This window comes from Denticeps clupeoides, chromosome 19 (genome assembly GCF_900700375.1).
Source record: "Denticeps clupeoides chromosome 19, fDenClu1.1, whole genome shotgun sequence".
Taxonomy (NCBI): domain Eukaryota; kingdom Metazoa; phylum Chordata; class Actinopteri; order Clupeiformes; family Denticipitidae; genus Denticeps; species Denticeps clupeoides.
Window position 1 is genome coordinate 16,670,078 of NC_041725.1, and position 24,971 is coordinate 16,695,048.

At 49.8% G+C, this 24,971-nt stretch overlaps 4 protein-coding genes across 9 annotated transcripts in view; 2 read left to right on the top strand and 2 right to left on the bottom strand.

Annotated features, from left to right (window-relative positions):
- Nucleotides 1-2,316, top strand: part of usp24 (ubiquitin specific peptidase 24) — a 28,868-nt gene extending 26,552 nt beyond the window's left edge. For all 3 annotated transcript variants that reach the window (XM_028961257.1, XM_028961255.1, XM_028961256.1), the window contains 3 exons: nt 54-140; nt 212-322; nt 410-2,316. In XM_028961257.1, the coding sequence (XP_028817090.1) occupies nt 54-140; nt 212-322; nt 410-472 (261 nt within the window). In that variant the 3' untranslated portion in view covers nt 473-2,316. The remainder of the gene's footprint in view (nt 1-53; nt 141-211; nt 323-409) is intronic.
- A 3,087-nt stretch (nt 2,317-5,403) lies between these two features.
- bsnd (barttin CLCNK type accessory subunit beta) lies at nt 5,404-7,404 on the bottom strand. 4 transcript variants are annotated; one of them, XM_028961262.1, is made up of 3 exons: nt 7,018-7,404; nt 6,441-6,526; nt 5,404-6,132 (listed from the first exon to the last, which is right to left on the bottom strand). In XM_028961262.1, exons 1-3 carry the CDS (start codon nt 7,192-7,194, stop codon nt 5,877-5,879), a joined length of 519 nt encoding a protein of 172 aa, XP_028817095.1. In that variant the 5' UTR covers nt 7,195-7,404; the 3' UTR covers nt 5,404-5,876. The 4 variants fall into 4 exon arrangements, with proteins under 4 accessions (XP_028817095.1, XP_028817094.1, XP_028817092.1 ...); XM_028961261.1 differs by having other exon boundaries at nt 5,404-6,135; nt 7,018-7,403; XM_028961259.1 differs by lacking the exon at nt 7,018-7,404 and having other exon boundaries at nt 6,441-6,959.
- Nucleotides 7,405-13,813: 6,409 nt separating this feature from the next.
- On the top strand, nt 13,814-17,831 carry dhcr24 (24-dehydrocholesterol reductase). The gene is made up of 9 exons (XM_028962375.1): nt 13,814-14,089; nt 14,291-14,446; nt 14,849-14,954; nt 15,513-15,631; nt 15,716-15,979; nt 16,062-16,205; nt 16,607-16,804; nt 16,883-17,061; nt 17,142-17,831. Exons 1-9 carry the CDS (start codon nt 13,853-13,855, stop codon nt 17,293-17,295), a joined length of 1,557 nt encoding a protein of 518 aa, XP_028818208.1. The 5' UTR covers nt 13,814-13,852; the 3' UTR covers nt 17,296-17,831.
- On the bottom strand, nt 17,687-20,923 carry LOC114769401 (lymphocyte expansion molecule-like). The gene is made up of 10 exons (XM_028962376.1): nt 20,856-20,923; nt 20,693-20,762; nt 19,743-19,913; nt 19,529-19,648; nt 19,307-19,447; nt 19,099-19,242; nt 18,853-19,014; nt 18,625-18,729; nt 18,052-18,182; nt 17,687-17,975 (listed from the first exon to the last, which is right to left on the bottom strand). The coding sequence occupies exons 1-10, from the start codon at nt 20,906-20,908 to the stop codon at nt 17,876-17,878; spliced, it is 1,197 nt and encodes a 398-aa protein (XP_028818209.1). The 5' UTR covers nt 20,909-20,923; the 3' UTR covers nt 17,687-17,875.
- Nucleotides 20,924-24,971: the final 4,048 nt, after the last annotated feature.

A 24,971-nucleotide genomic window follows, 5' to 3' on the forward strand; every position in this document is an offset into this window, starting at 1 on the left:
CCTGCGTTCGTTGGAGTTCAGCAGTGACAGCGTCTCTTGTTCCTGTTCCCCAGATGTCGGAGCATTACTGGACGCCGCAAAGTAACGTGTCCAACGAGACGTCCACCGCCAAGACTTTCCAGCGCACCATCTCTGCACAGGTCCGTCTTCCTGGTCCCAGGACCGGATGATCTGGAACTTGGCTGGGTTCTGATTGTGTACCTTTTTCCAGGACACTCTGGCCTACGCCACCGCCTTGCTGAACGAGAAGGAACAGTCCGGCAGCAGCAACGGTTCCGACGGCAGTCCAGCCAACGACAACTCGGACCGCAGCCTCCGACAGGTCTTGATCACACTGTAACGATGACAAATCATGAACAATCCTGTCGTGTATGACCCTTGACCTCTTGTCCCCCCTCCTGTCTTGCAGGGCTCAGAGTCTCCAATGATGCTTGGCGACTCAAAAAGCGATTTGGAGGACGTTGACCCCTAACCCCTCAGCGCGGTTCAGGCAAATTTAAAAAACACAGAGTGGGAATCCCTCCAATGGAGAGACATTGTGGCTCATAGCAGCCAATCAGATAACTGCATTGCCCTCCAGTGGCGGAGGACCCAACACAGCCAATCAGAAGACTTATTTTTGTTGCCCCTCCCCCCTCGAGTGCTGGATGAAATTCACAGACATGATGGACGTCTTCAGGCGGGACTGGAGGGCTGCAGACGAACGGGCCGGACTGAGCCGCTCCATCCGTTCCCGTTCTCTCTAGAACTCGGTGCCAAGGGGGCGGCCCTTCTTTTAAAGCTGCGTTAATTTGCCAGTGTAATTATGTAATGATGGAAATGTGAAGATGTGACATGCTGGTGTCATTTCAGGTGTCAAATTATGTTTTAAGTTGGTCTGTCGTGGCGTGACGGTGCTGCTCAGTCCTTTGTCTCACCGAACCGGTCCCGTCAGCCAGAACCGCTCAGCTGGGTTTTTTTAATGCACTTTATCAGCCATCAGTAGGAACAGGATCAGACGTTCTCCATGCGCTCCGCAGTCTGAAGGCCTTCACGACGGGTAGGAACTGCAGAGGCCCCTCCCACCAGAATGACCCGGTGGAGGTTGTGGATTTATTTACTGTAGGTAAAGCCTAAGTCCACCCACAGACTCCGCCCAGTTTTTCCCAAGTACTAAACCAGACAGCACAGCTGTTGTGTCTGTAAAACAAAATGTAATCGCAACAGAGGTCTCACATATACACACACACATACATACATACATACATACATACACGCACAGGCACACACATACACACTCTGCTATGAGCTTTAACTTTTTGTGTGTTTTTTATTGCCTCTGCAACTTTTGCTTTTAGTCTCCTATGTTTAGGTTTTTTGTTACGCAGTACTGAGAGGGCGGGGCAGACCGGGTCACCCACTACGCCTTAAAGTGCCTTTAACCCTGAAAAATCCCCACGCCCACCCAGAATCAGCACCATTTCAGCTGTCCTGGGAGGAGGAAGGTGAATTTTGAGGTCAGCATCTGATCTTCATCCAACCAAACAAACCAACCCAACCACCCACAAACCCACCCACCCAGTCTTCCCGCATCCATCCTGTCCACACCTTTGCTCTGAAGGGTGGGGCAGTGGGCGTGGCCTGCCTCGTTCGCCCGGTCTGTCGTCGCAGCACGGTGCTCATGTGCCTGCCTCGGTGAATGTAGGTCTGCGTCGTGTTTCTAACAGCAGAGTGGGTGACGTCCAGATAGGACACAAGTCCCACACGAGACCAGTCAGTGGTGACTGTGACGTCATCGTCTCCAGCTGAGCCACGTTTTATTCTCCTGTGGCAATCAGAGGTTTCCGTTTCAGGACCTTCACCAGTACTGTGCCTTCACTAGAGGCACACACACACACACACACTCTCTCACACACACACACACACACACACACACACACACACACACACACTCTCTCTCTCTCTCTCTCTCTCTCTCTCTCTCTCTCTCTCTCTCTCTGAACATGCTGAACCTGGCTGGTATGTGACTCGGACTGAAGTGGGCGTAGCAGCGTGGGTCTCCTCCCGCTCGGTACTCTGTTCTGCCTGCAGTTCTCCTCGGGTTCGCAGCGCTTTTAAACTGGGGGAGGGGCGGAGTCTACGGGTTTTCTACTTCCTGAACGGAGGTCCTTCGGCGCCGAGCAATCATCTATGCTGAAAGTGAGAAAGTGAAGTTCTGATCTGTTCATGCATGGGAGGGGAACCGCTTTTAATTTGTACATCAGAGTTTGATTATGGGAATATTTGATATACAAAAAATAATAATAATAAAACTGGAATGCACAACCTTTTACAAAACTGAGTGTCAGATCCTTTAATACCTTTTCAATACAAACTCTATGAACTATATTTATACAGATAGTGGTTCATAATTCCGTTACATTGCTGCTTACAAACAGCTAACTGGTGACTGGTTCGGGGAACCGAGAGGAACCGGTCTTCTCGGTTCTCCTGGTCCTGGCCAGTCCAAGTTCCGCAGGAGATGGCGAGGGTCAACCCACTTTCACCCTGTCCAGCGCTCCATACCACACAGCTGTTGCCGGAACCGTGATGGAACCCTTCCTGGTCTGATGCCCTCTGGTCACCATGGCGATCAGACACGCCTCCTGAGATTGAATGGGAGGAAATGAAGAGGAAATGAGTTCTGGAACAGTTCTACAGAGGAACTCTTGTCAGGTGAGGGATCCTTGGCGGGGTGGAACCTAAATTCCTCGTCGGGGTGAAGCTGGAGCAGCTGAGTTATCGGTATTGAATTTTACCTGGTTTCAGATCGAAAAGGAAATCAGTGGTTTTGCACATCCCTTGTGGAAACTGCTCCTGTACAGATTCAGCAGCAATGAAAAGATCACGTTCAAAAAAGCGATTGAAGCATTGCATTGTGGGATCTGTAGTTTTTCTTTCATCGGTGCTTTATATCGCCTGGCCATAATAATATATCTATATAAAATGATCTCAGTGGATGTGGCCCACACACCCTGAAACTAATATATATCCAAAAAGGTGAAGTGACAATAATACCTGGCAGTGGGTGGACTGTAGACCTCTTCAGTGTTCTGTTCTACAGAACACATCTATAGACCCATCCACTCACCGGCCACGTTTCACTGTGGGCGGTGGAGCAGATGGGACGGTCGCTGACCACGCCCCCTGCTGGAAGTTGTTGAGGGACTGGTTAGAGGTTCCACGTTCTGTCCCGGGCCAGACCTCTGGATGTGGTGAAGTACCTCAGGTTCTGATGGAGGAGAAGGGGAGCTGCACCACCACTGCACTGGAGGGCTGGATGGACAGGGAGGCTCTGAGGATGAACTGCTGAGCTGAGGAGACAAACCACCCAACAAGATCAACCAGAACCAGCTGCTGGACTGGACCTGTCCTGGCTCGGAAAGTCAGAGTTCCTTTATCTGCCACCACTCCCGACACGGTTCCGTTCCCCTGGCATGAAAGTGTGTGCGTGCTGCTCACACTGAAGCCCCTGGCCACCCCCATATCACGCCCACTCACCACTCCAGTTGATCAACTGTCCTATAGGAAAGCAGGAATTTCGCTGTTCATGCAGGGTCTGAAGCTCTGGCCCGACCCTGAAGGAGGTTAATAATTTACCAATTAACCAATGGCACCTGTCGATCGAAAGCAGAAGCGACACTTACCGGCCATGTCCTCTGGTGCGAGGGGGCGTGGTCTACGAAAGAGGGCGGGCCTAATAGTGGTCTTCACTTTTGAATGGGTGCGGGTTTTTGTTTTGTTTTTTTTGGACAATAAAAGAATTAGACCGAATCCAGAGTTATGCTTCCATCTCGTCTGATAATTATGAATTATGAATGAAATGTGTGCAGATTTATATGTCCTAGAAACCGCTGGTAAAACTGCCACCTGGCCGCCATTGTTTCCACACAGCATGCAGCATAGCCACAGATTGTACAAACTGCCCACCAGGAACGTGAACGTGTGGATTTTCCGGCGGATCCGCTCACTTCTACTTTTATTCCAGTCGAACTGAAACGCACCAGGTTCACATGGATCTCCAAAGTGTTCAAAATCAAATAAATAAACACGACATGTGATTAGAGAATGATATGTATGTGTCATAATTAAACACATTTTGATATACAACTCATTATTGTGAAATAAATTGCATTCTGCTATACAAATGTACTGATTGTTGTGAAATATTATTTCATGGTCATGGTCATTGTTTTACCCAAAAACACAGATTTCAGAGGACTTTTATTTAAATTCAGTAATTATTATTCCACAATTTCATTTTTTTCCAGAGTCAGACTTTATGAAATAAAAAGGCCATTGGGGAAAATGGCATTTTGTAATTAAAGGCTTTTTTTTTTTTATAATAGTAACTGCTGAATATAAATAAAAGGCCTCTGAAATAATGTGGATAATTATTTAGTAATTATATAATAACTAATTATATAATAACTATTTCATGATAATACGTACACCTATATAGCAGAATGCAATCAAAATGTATTAAATTATATTTTGCTACTTTATATCAATCTCTTGCTTATTCAAATGTTATATGTGTGTGTGTGTGTGTGTGTGTGTGTGTGTGTGTATATATATATATATATATATATATTAATTTTGGTGCTGGAGGTCACAAAATTCTTCTTGACCAGGTAGCTGCTCTTCAGCCAGACCAGGAAGCACCGAACCTCAGTTGGGTTCCCACGCTTGGCCGATCTCATGCGGCCACACCCTGATGGGAATAATACAAAGTAAGGTGATTGTCATTGTGAAACACAGCACAGCACACTGTGCACACAGCGGTGTCCATTGCTTTTAACCCATCACCTTTGGTGAGCAGCGGGCAGCCATGAACGGCGCCCGGGGAGCAGTGTGTGGGGACGGTGCTTTGCTCAGTGGCACCTCAGTGGAGCTGAGGTGAGGAGGATCATCTCCTCATCCTCGCACCAGGTGTCCTGCAGGAGCACCAGAGCCATCAGGAGTTTTTTTTTCTGCTGCAGTGGCTCCTGTTCTAGGCTCACGCCACTGGTTCTGTGTCGGCACACACTCTGTGCCTGACTCTGCTGTGTGTGATCAGTGAAATGAAGGCAGCAGGAGACGACCCCCATGCAATCGAAGTATCTCCTAAAACGGAATCCAAAAAAAGCGAGGCACGTAACTTCAGCTTCATCACAACAGGGACCTTGGAATGAGAATGACTATCTACATCAGGACATGGAGATCAAGTGATTAGAAACAGAAATGAAAGCAGCATCTCCCAGCTGAAGGACACACACACATTTCAGAGGTGGTTATCTAACATTCTGTTATTGCTGCTCAAATAATAAACTGCATGCAGACAACACACACACACAGACTGGGATCTTACAAAACAACTGGAAGTGTTGAAGCTCGCTGTGTGTGTGTGTGTGTGTGTGTGTGTGTGTGTCCCCGTCCATGGCTCCTCCCGCTTTCGTGTGCTCCAGTATCTCCAGTCTGCCCACAGTTGATCTGATTATGGAGAACTGGGCTCATGGTTGCCCGGGTGACCCAGCAACTTACAGCTGTTGTCTGAATGTGTCTGCAGGTTGGTTCTCCAGACTTTTTTCCAGAGTTTCAAGGTCATCTCATTATATAATATATGATTATATGTTTATGCACTGAATGTTCTGGATTTCTGTTTATTGAAGGTCATACATTGTGTTCATATCACAAAATCAATCATCTGTTCAATCAATCAATCGTCCTGTAAAATGTAGGATTCATGGAAAGACAGACAGGTGGCTTCTGGGTGGGCACCTGTAATAATGACCACACCCCTGTTTCCATGGCAACAAGGAGCCTGGTCAAGGCTTCTTTATGTGACATAATAACAAAATAAAGTCTCCGGGTGCTGCTTAACTCCTCCCACTTTGAGTCTTTTCACACTCTGAGTCACTGTCCAGCAGATCAGAGATGTAGCAGGAGTCCTCCACCCTGCCGTAGTACAGATCTGGCTCTGACTCCAGCCTCGGGGTGGCGGGTATGGGGGTGCTGGAGCCGTTGGGCGCAGTGGGAGACTCGCGCCGGACCCCCGATGGCAGGGTAGGGGTGTCTGGGACGTCTTCGGTGAACTCTGCCAGAGGAGCTTTGATCTGGTCGCTGGGCCCGTCGCTGCTGAACACACGGCGCCGGTTATTAATAACTTCACATGGCTTCCAGCACGACTGCTTTATTAGACCTCAGAAGACGCTGACCATGAAGAGGCTTTCGTTTGTAATTAGCATGACATCACTTCCCCTAATCACATCAGCGCCGCTGTAATTCCCGTCACCCCGGCACCGAGATTGGAGCGACAGACCCCAGACGCTCATTACAGTCTGTGAGTGATTGTGCTGCTGATGGCCTCCAGTTTTCTACTCGGCCCTTCGTTCAGTCCTGACACTGAGACTAGACAGATGAGGGCTTGCAGGATACCGTACCGTGCGTGTGGAGGGCTGGTCCCGGCCTGCAGCCCCTTGTCTTCAGTGACCTGGAACTGCTCCTGGCTGGGACTGATGAAGGTGACCTGCAGTAGGAACGGAACGTCCCACAGGTCACGTCCTGTCATGTGAGTTCTCCGGCGGCTCGGATTTACTACAGAAAGCAGGCAAGAGCTCCCGGTCCCAGATGTTGCCGATAGGAGATCATTTCGCGGCCACACGCTGAACTTTAACCCCCCCCTTCCGATCTGTGGTCCGCGTGTCATGACAGCAACATGCACATAACGTGACCAGAACGTAGATAGCAATGTAAAACCAGCCAGGATGAATATTGTCATCATGATTACTCCGGTTTTAGGGCGTGGCCATGGCCGGCAGTTCTTTTCTGGAACAAACTGCTAGTTCTCCTCCTACAGGTGCATGATGGGAATTATTTTCGGATGCATTCTTGGAAACAGTGACCTTGCAGAATCAGTTTTTGTAGGCTTCTGATGCATGGTTAGCATTAGCCTTGCAGCGCCTAACATGCATCAGGGCATGAATATGGATTTTCAAAAGTTCTGTCCAGGTTTCCTACCTTGGGGTAACACTGGCAGACGCTCCAGACAGAACCGGTGGCCACCATGAGGGCTCCCATCACACAGAAGGTGCCGAAGACCTGCGGCTCCTCCACGCTCATCACGAACAGGCCGAAGCAGACCAGCAGCAGGCCCAGGACGATGAGGCCGTAGCGGTACGGCTTGTTCTCCGCCATGCTCCACACTGGACGCCCGCACCGGGCTGCCCGCTCCTTATGGGGGTGTGAGGAGGAAGTGACGCGGCCGCTCCTCGGTGACCTTGCCCGTAAGGGGTAAAGGACGGGAGCAGGTCTGACGGGACGCTGTGGAGTCTCCAGACCGTAGCATCTAATGAGGCTTGACCAGGTGACCTTGCCCCGAGGCACATTTACTTTCGAATTGAGTAGAAAAGGGCCGAGGCATGGAGAAAACACACACACACACACAGGATCCTTTATTCGCCGAACGTGTTCACATCTCACCGAAAAAAACGCAGCATGTCAGTTTACCAGCTTCTTCCTGGACAGAAGGTCTTCATTAGATGAAGAAGAAGATGGAAAAAGTTCACCGTTAAGAGCACTTGTCAGCAGCGCTTGTGCTGCGCCCCCTTCCTGCTCCACCTGATTAGAGTAAAAGCCTCGGGTCCGAGTCCGAGTCCACGATCTTCACAGCAAACGCCGATTCTTACAGCGGGGAAGGCACTTCCGGGCTTCACATCAAGTCTCGTGTTGGGGGTCCATCGCAAAGTTCCCCATTTTCACACCGGGGGAAAATAATTTCAAACGGTAGCTGCCACTGGCTCCGTGTTTTTGTGCAGCGTGACATGTCGTGATCTTGACAGCCTCGTGGTCGACCACGCAGAACCTCTTCATGGTCCTGAGCCGGGAGCGGAGGGGGAACGTCCCAGTTTTTTTTTTTTTACAGCGTAGTCTCATTTACAAAAGATGATGACTGATGTCTGAACTGAACTACGTTTCATTCTGCATCCACAGAACCTTGTCAGTCTGGACAAACTTTGACAAAGTTCCGTGGATGCAGAATGAAGTCCATTTTGCCACGACTCAACCTTCAGACAAGTTCACCTGGATGACTGGGAATCTTCACCGAGATAAGGACAAATTGGACGGCAACGTACCAAAACGAACTCGTCTCTGAGTTGGGATTCGACGTCCTGCGTGATGCTGATGTCTGTGGACGTTTTTTTTCGAGCTGGGACTGGGAGCTCTGGGTGTTTACACGAGATGATCCTGGCCAGGATCTCCTCAGTTTATAGAAGCGCACGTTCTCCGCTCCTCTGTCCAGACGTGGAACCGGCGGCGGGGCTCCGCCGGGAAATGTTTATACGGGTTGCAGGGCGTCTCTGAGTTCAGGTCGCCGGCGAGGGGCTTTTCACGACCGTCTCGTAGGGGGGCGGTGGCTCCATGTCCCACGGCGGCGGGGTCTGGGGGAGGCTGTGCAGACTGCCGTCCTGCGGGAGGGACGGCCCAACAGGACGACTCTCTTCCTCCGCCGCCCGCCGGATCCTGTCCAGCCTCCTGAGGAGAAGAAAAGTCTCGTTACGGGAAATAAAGTTAAGGTGAAGTGATTGTCACTTGTGATACAGCAGCGCAGCACATGGTGCACACAGTGAAATTTGTCCTCTGCGTTTAATCCATCACCCTGAGTGAGTGGTGGGCGGCCATGACAGGCGCCCGGGGAGCAGTGTGTGGGGACGGTGCTTTGGCACCTTGGCGGATCGGGATTCGAATGTGATTACGGGGCCGCTTCCTTAACCGCTAGGCCACCACTGTCCCCACCGCTGCTGGAATGGACATGAGAAGAGTCTGAAGTTCACTCGGACCAAGAGATCCACGATCCAGCATGAAGGCCTTTCCCCTCCTCCTGCCAGCTCTGGATCTTGTTATGTTCTCATGTTGCTTTGATGACAGCCTGGCTGCCCCGGTGAATCTGATTGGCCGGCGGACGTTTTTTTTTTTTTTTTATCTCGACTACACTGAAAGAGCGAGAGCGGCGACTTTCCATGAGGTTTAAATTCCTGTCCTGTACTGCTACCACACCACAGCCCTAGTCCAGATTATTCTGAGCAGGTTCCAAAGGTGGGTGACAGTCACGGTTACGGTGGCGGTGGCGGTGACGGCGAGTGTCTGCTGATCAGAGCGGCGTGCAGGATACGGTTAAACCTGAAAAAAGCCAAGAGCACCACAGTTCCTGACACTAAACCAGCACGCCTGGAACTTATTACCAGACCCCATTCTAAAGCACTTAAATCTTTTATTCACACACACACACACACACACACATACACCACGTCTCTGTTATCTTAAACCTTAAAATCCGGCTACAGCCTGATTATTTCGTGTAAAGGCTGTGATTCAACTGGATTTAAGAGCAGGAATTGGTTGGCGGTTATGCTCACATCTGGTGATTGGGTCCAGAGCGTGTGTGTGTGTGTGTGTGTGTGGAGGAAGCAGTTTACAATACCACGGGAAATCTGTGTAATTCCAAACACCAGACAACTGAACATGAACAACCGGAGGCCTGCTGTGGTCCCCGTTCTGCTCCAATCCTACTCGGACCTCCATCCTGGAGTAACAGTGGACTATGGAGCCGGCCAGGACAGCCTCAGCAAGACACCCTGCCTGTGTGTGTGTGTGTGTGTGTGTGATGCCAGATGGGGTACAGCTGGTTCCCCGTTCCTACCTCTGAATGGTAAGGGCGTGGTGCGGGCTGTAGCGGGTCCCCGTGCGAGGGTGCAGCAGGAAGTGGCCTTGCACCGCCACGTGGTGGGACTTCATGGCCAGGTAGAAGGCGTAGATGGTCAGGGTGAGGCCCAGGATGGCCATGGCGATCCCGAATAACTTGTACCCCTCCCACAGGAACATGAAGAGCACCACCCCGACCGCAATGAGGACGATGCCGGCGGAGAGGACGCCACTGTGAGGGGACGGCATGACCCCGGGAGAACCGTCACAAGCCCCTGGTCATCAGGAGATCGCGACAATCTGCAGGGAAGATCAGAGATCATCTGCACCGGGATCAGATGATCAACAGGTTGTACAGAAGTTGCAGATCACGTGCAGCAGCGTGCAGAACCCTGGCGAACCCAGGCGGGACAGAAACGCAGAGAGACTCACCGCACCAGGCGTCCCAGAGGACAGCGTCTCCAGCCACCGTACCCCGGCCTCACCGCCAACTTCCCATTTCCTCCACCTCCACCAGCCTGCTTCTGCAGGAACAAGGGGCGTGTCGGCACTGGAGAGAAGGAGAGAGAGGGAGGAGAGAGAGAGAGGGGAGAGTGAGAAAGAGAGAGGAGGGAGAGAGAGGAGAGAGAGAAGAGAGAGAGAGGGAGGGGAGAGAAAAGAAGAAGAAAAAAGAGGGAGAGAGAGAGAGATAGGGAGAGAGAGAGGAGAGGGAGGGAGGAAGGAAAAAGAGGGGAGGGGAGAGAGAGGGGAGTGAGAAAGGAGAGGGGAGAGAGGAAAGAGGGGGGGGAGAGAGGGAGGGGAGAGATGAGAGGGAGGGAGAGGGAAGAGAGAAAGAGGGGGAGAGAGGGACAGTGAAAAAGGAGAGAAGAGGGAGGGAGGGTACGGAAAGAGGGGGAGAGGAAAGAGAGAGGGGAGGAGAAATTGAGAGGGGGGAGAAAGAGAGAGTGGGGGGGAAGAGAGAGGGGGGGGAGAAAGAGGGAGGGAGAGAGAAAAAGAGAGGGGGGAAGGGAGAGAGAGTTGTTTTCTGTAAACCAGCGGCTTTTCATTTTTCAGGAACATCAGGAACTAGATATCACCACCTCGTTCTGAAACACATCAAGGTCTGGACTCCACTAGACCTCTGAAGGTATCTGCTGTAGTACCAGATGTTTGGATTGAGATGTGGAGAATTTGATGAAGTTGTGGTTTTGTCCCCCAGGTAATATTCTGGAAGATTTTACATCTACACACACATAATGTTCGTTTTTATTAATATGCCTGGGAAAATGGAGTTTTTGAAAAAGATGCGTCTGCACCATATAACAGCAACATGTGGAGACGATCAAGAAACATCCCTCTACAGTTCACTAGGGCATGATGCACATCGATTTTCAACCGTTATTATTATTATACATGACTGATTAATTAATTAATTAGTTAATTAATATGACAATTAAAGGAGTTTGTATGTTCATACTCTTCTTCTGTCCTCCTCTTTTCTCCTTTGTTGGACATCACAGGGACGATTAGTGACGTGGTTTTGGAGTTTGAATCCCTGCCATCCGATGACATGTACACAGTGGATTGGCGACTCTTCACTGACTCTGTGTGTGTCTGTAGAGTGTGTGTGTGTGTGTCTGTAGAATGTGTGTGTGTCTGTAGAGTGTGTGTGTGTGTGTGTGTGTGTCTGTAGAATGTGTGTGTGTCTGTAGTGTGTGTGTTGTGTGTGAGTGTGTGTGTGTGTGTACATGAAGAACCCCACCTTGCACCCATGTGACTGTACTTCACAGTCTGCTTGGTTAATTTGTTACAAATAAAGAATGTTGTGTAAGTGTAAAATGATGCAGTTTTAACCACCGATGGCCCCTCCCCTACAAACCAGACATTCTGAATTATTTCACATTCCACATTCCGAACAGACAGTTTTATATTATATATATGTAACATAAACATTTTATTACAATCCACATGCAGTGCATCCATCTCTTGAAATGAAAAATCCAGCGTCAGTTCCACTCTCTAGATGTACATGCAGGGGTGCAGTCTGAAACCCACCCAGTGTGGCCATCACTATCGGTCTGCAGCCCTTCAGCGCCACCATGTGTCAAAGCAGAACATGACATTCTGGCTGAGAACAGGCTACAGAACCGAGGATCGGGGAGTGGGGCGGGTGGAGTTAGGGGAGATGGGGTGAGTGAGGCAGGGTCATGGGAAGAAGGCGAGATGGAGTCGGGGGGGGTCAGGGGTGATTGGCTGAGTGGGGCGGGGTCATGGGAAGGAGTCGGGGGGTGATGGGGTGAGTGGGGCGGGGTCAAGGTCGGGGAAGTAATGGGCTGAGATGGGGGGGTCAGGGGATGGGGGCGAGATGAAGTCGGGAGTGATGGGGGTGAGTGAGGCAGGGTCGGGGGGGAGGCGAGGTGGGTAGGGGTCAGGGGAGAGGGGCAAGGTGGAGTTGGGGGTGATGAAGGTGAGTGGGGCGGGGTCAGGGGAGGGGGCTGAGGTGGAGTCGGGGTGAGTGGGGCGGGGTCAGGGGCCGAGTTGGGGTTGATGGGGGTGGGTGGGGCGGGGTCAACACTCATTTTTAATTAGCGGGCAATTCAGCACCCACATCGATAGAATTGTGCCTTTGGACGGTTCCATATATTGGGTCAAGTCTTGAATATATTTATAAGCCACATAGAAGCCCGCCTACACATCCACCACTAGTTATAAAGCATGGGAAATAAGATAAATATATATCGTAATAATAATAATAATACTCAGGCCATCATGTCGTCTTATTTGTCCATGTGAAGAGCGTTCATACGGATCAGTCCGAACAGGACATGTTCCACGTCAGAACAGCAGGATAACGGAGTAAAGAGGCGTGGCAGTCAGTCGCTGTTCTTCTCAGCCAGGGTCAGCAGCTTGTTTTGTTGAGGTAAGGCAGCAAGAGAATAAAGTGCAAAATGTCGGTCTCAAATCTTCAGAGTGGCTTCCTGAGGAAGATCTTTGGATAGATGTGTGGAGGTGGGCGTGAAGGTTCACACCTCGAAGCTGATCTCCCGCGAGCGGCTGAACAGGGGCTCCGTGGGCAGCAGGGTGTCGGAGTAGCTGCGCCGCAGGTGGGTGGAGCTCCTGGTGGTCTTGATCGCCACCTCGTAGGGAGGAGGGGGCTCCAGGTCCCAGTGAGGGGGCCGGCCCCGGCCCGACGGGCTGAAGCAGGTCGGCTCCATCGGCGGGTAGTCGAAGTCCTCGCCGTAAAGCCCCTGCCCCAGGGTCCTGGATGCCAACAGAAACGTGTCAGGTCAGTTATTACATCAGCATCAGTGTGTGGGGGTCCCACCGGATGGCTCTTATGGCCCCATCATGGAAAGCTGCACCCACCTCTGCATGAAGACGGAGCGCGGCTGGGTCGGGCTGTACAGGACGTGGCTGTAGTCGTGGCCGTAGTCTTGGCCGGAGGCGGCCGGGCTGCTCTTCGCGTTCATCGCCCAGAAGAGGCCGAGGACGAGCATCACGGCGCCCAGCACCACGCAGCACAGGCTGAACGCCTGCAGCCGGTTCTGGTTGTTGCGGATGAAGGCCGTGGAGCCGCCGGTGGCGATGAGCATCGCCCCGATGAAGATCGCGCCGTGGTGCAGGGCGGGCATCGCGGCTCTCCCGCCCCCATCGGCCGGGTCCGCCGCCCTCGTGTGAAGGTCCCGCGGAGTTGTCTCCCCGACTCCTCCCACCGTGGGCGGGGCCCGGGCCCCCACTGACCCCCGCTGGCCCCGGAGTGGACATACTTACACCCTCGGGACGTGGTTTCGGGTTTTTCCGCTGGAAACTGTGACATTTTACCAGAACTTACTTTGAATCCTTCTGCTCTGAAACAGTAACTTTTATTTTGTTTACTTTTAAAAGTTGGAATAACAGAACCTGCTGACGCCGAGGATCGATATCGACCGGATGATGGGTTTTTTTATATGAAATATTAATGCGCTTGTTCGTGGCCGGACCCGCCAGGAGCCGAATGGTGTGACGGCGTCTCCGCGCGCTGATTGGCTGGAGCCGCGACTCGCATCAGCTGGGGTCACCCGCCCAGGCGCGACTTGGGCCAATCAGCGGCGTCCGGGGGCGGGGCCGCGACGCCGCCAGGTTCTCCCGGAGACCGCCGGTCTGGAGCGTCAGTCGCAGGTAGCGAAGGTGCGACATGGATCCGCGGCTCTGCCTCGCGGGCCTGGCCGCCCTGCTGCTGCTGCTGCTGTGGGTGAAGGTGAAGGGTCTGGACTACGTCCTGGTCCACCAGAGGTGGATCTTCGTCTGCCTGTTCCTCCTGCCCCTGTCCGCGGTGTTCGACGTGTACTACCACCTGCGCGCCTGGATCATCTTCAAGATGTGTTCCGCGCCGAAGCAGCACGCCCAGCGCGTCAGGGACGTCCAGAGGCAGGTGAGCCCCAGGGACCGGGGTCAGCGGGGTCACCCTCGGGGTTCAATATGAAAAGTGCACATTTCATATAACGTCTGCAAATGTTCTCATTTTTAATCCATCATTCTAATAAATGTCCCCATGTATTGAACGTTTCTCTTTTATCACCGAACACATGAAATCTGTAAAAAAAAAAAAAAAATGTCCCCACCTGTCCTCCAGGTGAGAGAGTGGAAGAAGGACGGGGCTAAAACCCACATGTGTACAGGACGTCCCGGCTGGCTCACCGTCTCCCTGAGGGTGGGCAAGTACAAGAAGACCCACAAGAACATCCTGATCAACATGATGGACATTCTGGAGGTGGACACCGAGAGACAGGTGAGGCTGGGAGACTGTCTGGGCAGGAATGTGGACGGTGAGGAGGAATGTCTGACACACACACACACACACACACACACTTATCAGTGAAGCAGAGGTCATGCAGATATTGGAAAATGAGCAGGACAGTGTTAAAGATCTTGTGTAATAAACAGACATGTTAACCAAATGGGTCCAACTCAGATTTGGTTGAAAGAAATTCCAAGAGGTTCACTCACATTGGAAAAGTCCCAAATTTTGATGTAAAAAATGCCCCGTTTTGAGTTTTCTGGGTGTAGAAAAGTATTTCACACTTTCAAGGGATTCACTGGTCGACTGGCAACGACCCGTGTGTGGTATTTTTTAACATTTCTGATTCATTCTTACCCACATAACGGATTCAGCATCTATGTTGCTACTCAGGTGGTGCGTGTTGAGCCCCTTGCCAACATGGGTCAGGTGACCGCTCTCCTCAACGCCATTGGCTGGACGTTACCAGTGTTGCCGGAGCTGGATGACCTGACAGTAGGTGTGTGTGGTCGTTCTGTTGGCCGGTTCATCTTGCAATTTAATTAGATAATTTTTTTTTTTATTATTAGATACCATTTTTGCTCATTTTAATGCTTCGAACACACAAGAGTTTCAGTAATTAAAGGGCCTCGTTCCCACCTTTCTCTATATGAATCAATATGAATCAATACAGTGCGTACTGTACTTAAACATTTCCATATTTGAAATCTACAATCCTGATTTCAGTACATCCTGCTGCTGATCTATTGATCCCATCTCTAATACGCTGATGCAACCGTGTTTACACCACACGCACTCCTCTGTTCTATAAAGCGTTTTTGTGTGGTTGCTAAAAGCTGGCGGCGAATGTGATTACTGTTGACTGATGCCTCTGGTTGGAAACTGGTTGGGAAATTGCTTTTTGTCGAGGAGGAGGCGGGGTCGCGTTTCCCGGATCACTTTCCGCAAATGTAGGAGGGATGCAGGATGTCGTGTTGTTCCCTGTTCACTTCTTCATTCAACATTTTCACAAATAACATAAAATGTGCAATGTGTGCATTTCACGTGCATTGTGCAGGGGGGCTGGTCATGGGGACGGGCATCGAGTCGTCCTCCCACATCTACGGCCTTTTCCAGCACATCTGTGTGGCCTTTGAGCTGGTGCTGTCCGACGGCAGCCTGGTCCGCTGCACCGAGGTCTGTGCCAGTCCCGGCGCCCCAATATCGCGATGGGTCAGGTCCACCTGGAGCAGGAATGAAACGTGATGTGCCTCTCCACAGAGGGAGAACTCGGATTTGTTCTACGCCGTGCCGTGGTCGTGCGGCACCCTGGGGTTCTTGGTGGCCGCCGAGATCCGCATTATTCCGGCCAGGACCTGGGTGAAGCTTCGCTACGAGCCGGTGCGAGGCCTTGGCGCCATCTGCCAGAAGTTCGCCGAGGAGTCGGCCAACAAGGAGAACCAGTTTGTGGAGGGTCTCCAGTACTCACTGGACCAGGCGGTAATCATGACCGGAACCATGACCGACGAGGCGGAGCCTGACAAGGCGAGAACCCGGCCGTCCTGGACAGGCACCGTTATGCAGCATTATGAGCATCTTTACATGATCTTTCTCTTTCCTCTTTCAGATCAACCGCATCGGCCTGTATTTCAAACCGTGGTTCTTCAAGCACGTGGAGAGCTTCCTGGCGCAGAACCGGCCTGCGGTGGAATACATTCCCCTGAGGCACTACTACCACCGCCACACCCGCAGCATTTTCTGGGAGCTCCAGGTGGGAGGCCAGGACTACATTAATACGACGTTCTTCTGATGTTCCTCCGATGTTCCTCCGATGTTCCTCGTCACGTCTTCCACTAAGTGCTCCGATTTTTCTCGAGCGTCCCACCCCCACCCCGGTCCCAGTAATACAGGCAACATTACTCTTCTGGTCTCGTCTCCGCGGTTAATGTCCTCTCTCTCTGCCATTAGCAAACAGGAAGTCGTGTGCGGTGCAAGTAATTACCCCCCACTTACTGTACCCATCACTGAGCTTCTCTCATGCATTATGAAGAACGTTCCTCTGCCACAACTTTAATTGCAAAGTAACAGTGTGTGTGTGTGTGTGTGTGTGTGTGTGTGTCTCGTGGACGTTTCAGATCAAGCATTAATCTCCTCTCCACTCTGCATTTTCAGGACATCATTCCGTTCGGGAACAACCCGCTGTTCCGCTACGTCTTTGGCTGGATGGTGCCGCCGAAGATCTCGCTGCTGAAGCTGACGCAGGGCGAGACCATCCGCCGTCTGTACGAGCAGCACCACGTGGTGCAGGACATGCTGGTGCCCATGCGGCACATGCAGGGCGCCGTCTCCCGTTTCCACGACGACATCAACGTACGTCTCCGAGCGTGTCTGACCTGATCTGGTGCCAGGTCAGTGACCGTTGCTAATAAAGTGTCCGTCCTCGCGCAGGTCTACCCGCTGTGGCTGTGCCCGTTCGTCCTGCCCAGCCGGCCGGGCATGGTGCACCCGAAAGGGGACGAGGACGAGTTGTATGTGGACATCGGAGCTTACGGGGAGCCCAAGGTCAAGCAGTTTGAGGCCCGCGCCTCCACCCGCCAGCTGGAGACGTTCGTGAGGGACGTTCACGGGTGAGGAGGTGTCACGTGTCCCACGCGTCACAGCCAACAGGCTGCAGCCACTGCTAACGTCTGACCACACCCCCCCACAGATTCCAGATGCTCTACGCAGACGTCTACATGGAGCGCCATGAATTCTGGGAGATGTTTGACGGCACCCTGTACCACAAGCTCAGGGAGGAGCTGGGCTGCAGAGAGGCGTTTCCTGAAGTCTACGACAAAATCTGCAAGTCGGCGCGGCACTGACTCCCCTGCAGCAGATCAACGTGACCGCCGTCTTCATACTGAGCCTTCAGATGTCCGTTTTCTGCTTTATTTTAGGTTGAAAAGACAGCATTTGTCCCTTTTCGTTGCCTTGATAATTCTCCACGAAATCTGGTAAAACTGTCATTACGCCTGCACACACGTCCTCATGTCAGTATTCATTTATTTTGGCTACCATAGAGAGGACATAGTTGAATTATTTCCCAAAAGTGCCATCTTCCGTCTACTTTGTGTGTTCAGGTGCCTTGTCTTGTGTGGCTCCTTAACCACAAATTCTCTTCAGAACCAGCGGTTTTTAAAAATGCCTTTATTTTTGTATCACAACACAAAATTAACTCTGTTCACAAATGCGTCAAATGTTGCTATGCTGTGAGCAAATTTTCCCCCAAATTATATTTTTCTTAATTTTATTCCTAATAGTGAATCCCACCAAAACAAAGTGTAAATTTGTATTAAAATATGATACAGATGTATTTACATTTGCTCCTGGTGGTAAATGCAATAAAATGATTATTTTATATATTATTATTATTATTATATATAATAACATATAAAACTTCATTCACAGCGGAGAAAATGGTCCCAGTTGAACGTCCTGGCTGCAGGCTCGCCAGTGGTAAGCGTTCCTCTCCGTGGGGATGTTCGTAGCCCTCAGACGTTCCCTGCGAGAGGACACGCTTTTTAACGTGCTTCCCTGCAGCATCGGCGTGGTCACAGATGGACCGGAGTTTTACTTACTGAATGAGTTTGTCCCTTGCTGGACAGTGTGGATATCTCTGTGTTCTGGAGAGGAACGATGACCGATGACTTCTCGGAACAGTGTTGCCACCCTTTTCAGCGATGTCATAGCGGCCGGGTCCCACTGGGTTCTGGACACGTCATGGGGACGTCATTTTTTATACAATACCTAATCATATTACATGGTTCTGACACAAGAAAGACAAATCAATCACTGATCATTATAAGAGCCGAATATAGCCCTGCAGGTGGATCTGAATCGCTCACACACGGGTTAGCAGTCCTGTAGCACATACCAGAGTCATGAGTGAATCCAACTTCCTTCACAGGACCCTTTACATGCACCCGACTCTGAATCGCTCAAACGAGCAGGTTTAGTCTTATTCTCTTGTTGTATTTGAAAGTGATTCATTCAAGTGGTTCATTCATCAAATGATTCACAAGGCATTTTACTTCATTTGACTCACAGCTGTTGATATGGCAAAATTGACTCACACCGAGATCATTTTAGTGAGAGACTCAGAAGGATCCGAAACCCTAAAAGGATCCGAGTTTTACAGCTCTAGCACATACATGGTTGCCATTCATCTGTTTCTCTGCTGCTCTGCTGAATCGCGGTGCCGTGGAGAGGAAGGGTGGGGTCCTGGGGTCTCGAATAACAGCAGACACAGGAGGGATCTGCGCACGTGGACAGAACGAGGAGGAAGAATGGAAGATGAAGATCAGGATCAGATTATACAGACTGGACGGATTTTAGACAATAATCATTTACAAGGGTGTGAATCCGGAGGCAGCACTGACCTCGGGGCGTGGCCATTGGGACCGGGTGTTCTGGTGGATCCTCTCACTGGGCGCAGTGGGGAACCGTTCCAGGGAGCTGAAACGACCGTAGTTGTTCTTCTCAAGGTCTTCACCAAACTTGGGAAGCTTTGTCTTGTTCTTGCCGTTGACTTTGACTCTTTTCTGATAACAGACACCCATTATTATTCCAGAAATCTACATGTTAAATGATATAATTTGACTTTTCTCAGGGTCCTCTGTGATTACCGGAGCTGCAAAGTAGCCGGAGATGATGGGATTGCTCCTCTGGCCAGTGAACAGGTCGTACGGTCCCCTCTTGCTGGTTCTTTTGCTGAGCAGCAGCTCGGTGAAACTCTTCAGGTCGTAGGTTCCGGGTCCCAGTCCGCTGTCCTGCGGCAGGAGTGATTATTACTGTTTTTTCAATGTAGCCGCTGTGGGTCACCACGACACTCACCACGGACACCACTGTCCATCGAGGAACTCCAGCCCCAAAGTCCATCGTCTGGCATGTTCCCGCTGGCCTCATCCTGTTCTCCTCCACAGCAGCCCATGGATTCCCCCCTTTCCCGTAGGTTCCGGGGCCAGGGGTCCAGCTCTGCGAAGGAGCAATGTTTTCATCCCACAGGCGTGAGAAGGTGAAGAGCCTCTAGCTCCATCTTGAGGAGAGATTCTGCACCTGCGCCTCCGGAAACCTCCGATCCCTGCTGCTGCAGACGCCCCTGACAGAACCCGGCTTCTTCTCGAGCTCCTCCACGAAGTCGGTGCTTTTATAGCTGCCAGGCCCCAGCGACTTTTTCTTCAGTGACACAGCAGTCCATCAACACCACATTCGTCAATTCAAACCCATTTGAATAAAAGCTTGGTACCCTTGTCGTGGCTGGTGGTCTCACCAGGAGCTGTTTGTTCTCCCACGCCTCGCGGTAAAGTAGGCGTGGCATCTGTGCCCAGCGCGACGTCTCCTGGGCGCGTCTCCAGCCAGGTCCCTTCGCACGTTCCTGTACCGCAGTGGCACTGAAGTCACCGGTGTACACGTTGTAGGTCCCTGGTCCCAGAGTCCTCTCCTTTAAGACACACACTGAGGTGTCACTGAGCAAAGCACCGTCCCCACACACTGCTCCCCAGACGCCTGTCATGGCTGCCCACTGCTCACCAAAGGTGATGGTTGAATACAGAGGACACATTTCACCGTGTCACCGTGTGCTGTGCTTCACGATGACAATCACATTGCTTAATCTTAATCACTTAATCTATCGCCATTTCAAGCCACTGCAGGACCATAGACAGGCTAGGGGAACTTGTATTAATGTTAAATAATCTCACAAAGTGACATTTTCACGATGGGGACCTTTAACAAAACCAACCGATTAGCACACAAGTGTAATTCGAGATCAACTAAAATATTAGGAAAACGTACAAGCAAAAACACAATATGCACCGACAGGGATCAAATAAAATCAACACAAAACAAATGCAATATACTGTGCATAGTTGGGTGGTAGTAGCCTAGTGGGTAACACACTCGCCTATGAACCAGAAGACCCAGGTTCAAATCCCACTTTGGGATGGGTGTGTGTCTGTTTGGTTGTTTTGTGTGTTTATTTACATTTACAGCATTTACCAGACGCCCTTATCCAGAGCGACTTACAATCAGTAGTTACAGGGACAGTCCCCCCCTGGAGCAACTTAGGGTTAAGTGTCTTGCTCAGGGACACAATGGTAGTAAGTGCGATTTGAACCTGGGTCTTCTGGTTGATAGGCGGGTGTGTTACCCACTAGGCTACTACCAGGCTACTATTTTGTGTGTTGTTTATGTGTGTGTGTGTGTGTGTGTGTTTTTTACCTGCTGTCTGCTGTATGGGATGTAGGCGCCCACCCTCTTCTTCGCTGGGTGAACTGCAGACACATCGAACCTGACCAGTGCAGAATAGAACATCTCTCAACCCACAACCACACAGGACGCAACACACACCTCTACTCACCTCGAACACACACACTACTCCTACCTGGCAGACTGGGTCCCAAACGGGGCGCCATGGAACTTCTTCTCTGCAGCCATGAAGTCCTCTGTGTACTCAGCTCAGGACGCGAGTGTCTATGACAACCGCGGCGACGTTGTCATTAATAATATATAAATGTATGTCGTAGCAACGCGGCCACGAACGTCGCAAACACAACCATCTACACCCGAATTCTTTACAGACACTGTGCTGCGGGGTGTTTTAATCATCCTTAATTATGGGTGGGTAACACACTCGCCTATGAACCAGAAGACCCAGGTTCAAATCCCACTTACTACCATTGTGTTCCTGAGCAAGACACTTAACCCTGAGTGTCTCCAGGGGGGGGGACTGTCCCTGTGATGGGGACTTTGCATGTGAGTGCCGTGTATAGACTTAAAAAGCATACTGTCTGGACGGGGTTCCACGCTCCTTCACCCGCGATCCTCTAAAGACGCCGGACTGTCGCGCAGCGATCGGCCGTAATAACGAAGGGTCGAGGCACAACATAATAAAGTCAATATCAGAATCAGCCTCTGTCTATAGTTATTTTTTCCATATAAGCGGGTAAATCTTTCATATTAGATATAAAAAAAGAATTTTATTTGTCTTGAGTAATTTATATTGTGTACAGTTCACTGACTATTGTTCTCTACAAATCCACATAAATGCCTGCTTCTTTGCGTGGATAATAATGTATGAGTGGTATCGTGAAGATTACCAGGGTCTTTCAGATTTTATTGTGGCGTTTGTATTTGCATTGTTCTGCGTGTAGTAGGAGTGTAGTTTAAGTTAATGGAATGAAAAAAAAAACATATTTAAGGGTTACATTTTGAACACAAAATTATGCTATATTTTCACCGCTTCTCAATCAATTTATTCGTGACTCGGTCGAAAATACATTTTGAAAATGAACCTTGAAATGCTTTAAATCTGTATTCCACCTCGGCCCTGATAGACGATCATTCATTTAAAAGGCGCGCTAGCCCCTCCCAAGATGGCGGCTCTGTTGACGCATGTGCCCACATGGACGCCCCATTCAACGCGGCATCCAGTGTTTATTTCCCGTCATCGCTGAGCTCAATTCCACCTCTAAGGCGGAGCCAGTCTGGCCGCTCCGAAGTGCCGAAGTTTGCGCTGCAGCTTGACTGGGACGTCGGTAAACCGCGGACGAATTACAGGTGGAGGATGTTACTTCCCATCATGCACTGCTATCACTAAACTTTTAAAGGGAGTTAAAATGGGACTGATAAGTTGTAAATGAACTCTACCCCGGAGGGGAACATATTTCATAAATGGCTCAGTTCTTCTCCTGGGAACCGTAGACACGGTTCATGTCTATGGTTCTTATTTAAACTCTTTTATCGGTACATTTGACTTTACTTTACTTAGACGCTTTTATCCAAAGCGACTTTCAAGAGGAAGACACCAGCAATTCTCATTCGGTTCCTATAGATTTTGAGTTTACAAAACTAAAGAGCCCTGATAAGGCCTAACTTGTCAGGAAAAGAACATGCTCGGAAATTAAGTGCCAGATGAAGAGATATATATTTATATATATTTATTTTTTGTGCAGTCTCATTTCATTTGCAGATCTGAGAGGGCGTGCAGGAGTGTAGCTGGCTAGTAGTGTGTTGATATAAGAGGGTGCAATGCTAATTTATTAACATTTTCACTTTATATGTGGTATGTACCGTTCATTTGCAAGTCAAGTGCTGTCAGATTTCGCTTCAAGATAAACAACGTCTGTTTGCTTTAATGGTTCTTGATTCAACATTATGCAGTTTCTTGCAGCCACATGCAAATGTGCGGTTTCGTGGCCACGCCCCTCGCCCAACTGCGCGCTCCCGACGCGACGCGACGCGACACGGAGCGGCGCGCAGCGTGTGAGTAAACTAGTCTTACGTCCGAAGCTCGGCGGCCGCGACATGGACCTCGCAGACGCAGGTACGGACCGCGGTACTCGCTGTTGAAAATCTGTAGATTTACGTCTTAAGACACGAGCGTGTCGCCTGTAGCCGCTGTTATTTATAACGCATGTGTATGGACGTTTTGAAGCCGCTGCCCCGAGGGTCTGTCTGAGTGCCGGGCAGGTTTCCGCGTCTCTTGACGGCCGTGGAGTTAAATGCTCCTCCTCCGCGGTAGCCGGTGGAAGAACAGTTTGGTGCGAAGCGCCGGTTGCAGTGGCTTGTCGTTTTTTTATATATATAAATAAACGGGTGGATGAGACGCTCCTGTGTTTCCTGGAAGTCCGCCGTAGTTATAGCCGCGCTTTAAAAATCCGCGCTTCGAAAGGCGGCGCACACGTTTTAGGAGGTTTACGGTATTCCGATTCTTTTCACAGCTGATGCGTGAACCTGCAGTGGGTTTGTTCTGGAACTCTCTCATATTAGGCCATGTTGCTGTCTCCAAGTTATTGATAAATGCAACAGTAAAAAGTCTCCATATTAGTTACGAGCAAGGTATGAGAGCTAGTGACTGGACCTGTAGTGCTTTGGTTCTGGCTTTATGTCACTTTATGTCCGACAATGAAATACTAAGCTGATCACATGACTTACATTAAAAGAACAGTCGGGCGAGAGCTGGCAACAGTGCCTAGAAGCTATTCATACCTCCACTGTCTGTATTAGACAATGTTTGATCCAGTTTAAAGTACTACATTGTCTGCACTACTCAGCAGATAAGCAAGCAAAAATGTTTCCTAATACCAGCTCGGAGTGCCTACGATGTTCTGGAACTGCCAGTCTTTGTATAATTTCTGGGAAAATATTTCCATGGTCTTGTCGTCTTTTATGTAATAGAACGATTGAACCCACACCATACATTTCGATTTTTGGGGTCCCCCCTCCAGATATAATTCTTACGAAGAAGCCAAGGTGGTAGCTTTGGCCTCATTAATGGACAGAAGAGTTATTCTGCTGTTGTGGAAATCAGACAAGACCCCCTCTTTCCATTGAAATGGCTGAATCATGGAAATGCTCTCCATGTTGCGGTTGGAAAAACTGTGATGCAGTCAAGGTAATAGTCGGTAAATGTTCAAGGAGATATGGTCACCAGTTTTAGTGATTTATGTTAAATCATCCAGTTTAAGTCCAGCATAGGCATGTAATTTCCCAGTGCATATACAATTTTACACTTTTTCTTTTAATTGTATTTATTTATAGATTTATTTATGTATTTCTCCTTGCTGTTTGACTGGTGGGGCCGAGGGTGGATATTGGTCAAAAGCTGTTATTTATTTGTTGTTGAATAAAATAAAACATTTATTAAAAAAAAACGGGGTTTTAACGGATACCGTAAAGCTCCTAAAAGTTGTGCGCGTCTTTTTAAAGCGCGGTCCAGTCCGGTACAGACATCAACGGTGGCGAATCTGCTTCTGTCACACCAAATTAATTCTGTTCACAACAAACAAAATCGACTTGCACTTTGTGAAATGTTGTCCACAAATGTGCATGATGTGCAGGGAATCATTTTGTTGACTCTTTCAAGTAAATGCAGAAAACAATTTTTTGTCACGTTCTGAAGGCTTCTGTTGATGACTAAATGTATGTAGCGACATTGACGATGACATTTTGTGTTAAAATAAATAAATCTGACCTAATAGCAGGTATCTTTCTGTGGACAAGGTGTGAGTTGACTTTGTCATTATTTAATTCCTTTGGTGGCACAGAATGTATTTTGCGCAAAGCCCCATAATCCTGATGTATTTGCAGGGAAAAGAGTACTTACTACCTACTGGAGCGTCACGCACTCATGCCTGGTGGGATCATGGGAAACCATCAGTGTGTTTTGCAAGTGCTGCGCCCAACAAAATAACTCAGGTGGGGAAACAGATTCCTACCGACGTTTTCTAGCCTCATCTGTTTCTCCTGCATCCCCACCCTTCAGATCGCTCTCTTAACATCTCCGCCTGTCTGGATTTAGGACCATGTCCACCGGTTCCTGCATTCCTTCAGTGCTTCTGCTTCAGTGTTCTTCTTTCATATCTTTAAACTGTGCGCTAAAGCAATGCTTATCCAGGCCTGCCTGTGAACACGAGCTGTGTTCTGTGTCACAGGGAGGAACGTTGTTGTCCCTGTAGAAGAAACGGAGCCACTTGTGATTCCTGAAAGGTTTTACATC